The sequence below is a fragment of the Lactuca serriola genome, chromosome 6 (assembly GCF_051521515.1).
Source record: "Lactuca serriola cultivar US96UC23 chromosome 6, Lser_US96UC23_V15, whole genome shotgun sequence".
Classification (NCBI taxonomy): Eukaryota; Viridiplantae; Streptophyta; class Magnoliopsida; order Asterales; family Asteraceae; genus Lactuca; species Lactuca serriola.
This window is the reverse complement of record NC_136413.1, coordinates 199,260,096-199,262,122: the sequence shown is the minus strand read 5'-3', so window position 1 is coordinate 199,262,122 and position 2,027 is coordinate 199,260,096. Positions and strand designations below refer to the sequence as shown.

Here is a 2,027-nt window from a genome sequence, read left to right as displayed (position 1 = left end):
ACATTAGAACATGTTGACTGGATGACAACCATGAAAGAAGAATTGGCAGAATTCGTTAGAAATGAAGTGTGGACTCTCGTTCCTCCTCCTCCAGATCACCCTATTGTTGGTACAAGATGGGTATTCTGAAACAAACTCGACGACGCTGGAGTTATCATTCAAAACAAAGCAAGATTGGTTGCCAAAGGATCCACTCAGATCGACAGCCTTGACTATGATGAGACCTTTGCTCCTGTTGCACGTCTTGAAGCTATCAGAATCGTTCTTGCTTATGCTGCTCCCAAAGGCTTCAAAGTTTACCAAATGGACATTAAGAGTGCTTTTCTTAATGGTGACTTGATATTGAAGTGTATCTTCAACATCCTCCCGGTTTTGTTAATCTATCATTTCCAAATTATTGTTACAAGCTTCGGAAAGCTGTTTATGGCCTTAAGCAAGCTCCTCGTGCATGGTACAAAACTCTCACTGATTTTATTAAGTGCTCCAGTTTTGGACGTGGTATTCTTGATCCCAACCTGTTCCAAAGATCAAATGGAAAACATTTCATGCTTTTCCAAATATACGTTGATGATATGATTTTTGGGTCTACGGATTCATCTATGGTAAAATACTTTGCAACATTGATGGTCAATCGTTTCAAAATGAGCATGAATCGTGAATTGAGTTTCTTCCTTGGTCTCCAAGTCAAACAAACCAATCGATGAATCTTTATTCATCACAAGAAGTATATTTCGGAACTTCTAAAAAAGTACTCAATGGACACGTGTGCGTCAGCTAAGGTACCCATGGGCTTCGGACATAAAATCTTTTCGGACCCATCTAATGTAGTTGTTGATGAAAAGAAGTACCGAGGAATGATTGGATCCCTACTCTATCTCACTGCAAGTCGTCGGGAAATCATGTTTGCAACGTGTCTTTGTGCCAGATTTCAAGTCAATCCAAAGATGTCTTATCTTTTGGCTGTTAAGAAAATTTTCAGATACCTTAAAGGTACTAAGAACCTCGGAATCTGGTACCCAGCAAATGAGAGCTTCCTACTTCAATCATATTCGGATTCAAACTATGGTGGTCTACAACTGGATAGGAAAACCACATCAGAAGGATGTCAATTTTTAAGTGGTCGATTGATTAGTTGGCCATCCAAGAAACAGAATTGCATTGCACTCTCTACAGCCAAAGTTGAATACATTGTTGCTGCCAACTGTACCTCTCAAGTTCTAAGGATGAAGTCTCAACTACTGGATTATGGTTATCGTTATCAACGAATTCCAATATGTTCTGATTCTCAAAGTGCAGTTTCCGTTTCGCACAATCCAATTCAACACTCAAAGACGAAGCACATTGATATTCGGTACCATTTCCATCATTGCCATACTTGACCCGAACCATTTCCATCACCTATATAAACCTCTCCAAACCCTCATTTGACTCTTTACGCGCTCGATACTCTCACAAATTCCCAAATTCTTCTCTGTGATCTTTGTGTTCTTCAATCCTTCAAAACCTTTCAACAATGGCGTCCCAATCATCTACACAAAAACTCAATGAAACCGTTTCAACTCCAAAGAAATCTATTGCCAAGAAGAAATCACCCAAGGTATCTTCATCCTCTACCTCGCCTGAACCCTTTCTCAGGGATACAACCCAACTGTTCTCACGGAATACTATGGATTATGATGAATCCATCAGAGTAATGATCGAATTCATGGTGAACCATCCCATCTCCATCCCTCTAACCAAAGTCCCTGAACCTCCACTTCCACTATATCTTCATCACACAGCATTCACTCGAGTGAAAATCCAAGACAATGTGTTGGAAAACAAGATCACAGGTGATAGGGTTATGCCCACTCACAAATCGACACTTCTTAGAGCTATTTGTGTAAAAGAAAACCCCAAGGGTTTCAAGGTACAAGAACCCACTGTAGAAGAATTTCAACTTTTATTGAACCACATTGGATACAACTAGGATTACAAGGCCAAGGATTTCAAAAATCAGATGTTTCCGAACACACTTTTAATATCTA

General features: G+C 39.7%; 1 protein-coding gene across 1 annotated transcript; it reads left to right on the top strand.

Moving 5' to 3' along the window:
* The first annotated feature begins 755 nt into the window (after positions 1-755).
* LOC145060541 (secreted RxLR effector protein 161-like) lies at positions 756-1,379 on the top strand. Its single transcript, XM_079008188.1, has one exon. The coding sequence runs from the start codon at positions 756-758 to the stop codon at positions 1,377-1,379; it is 624 nt and encodes a 207-aa protein (XP_078864314.1).
* Positions 1,380-2,027: the final 648 nt, after the last annotated feature.

Bases quoted from the DNA above. Each gene is read 5' to 3' on its own strand.
- LOC145060541 (XM_079008188.1), top strand. From the start codon at position 756: ATGGACACGTGTGCGTCAGCTAAGGTACCCATGGGCTTCGGACATAAA.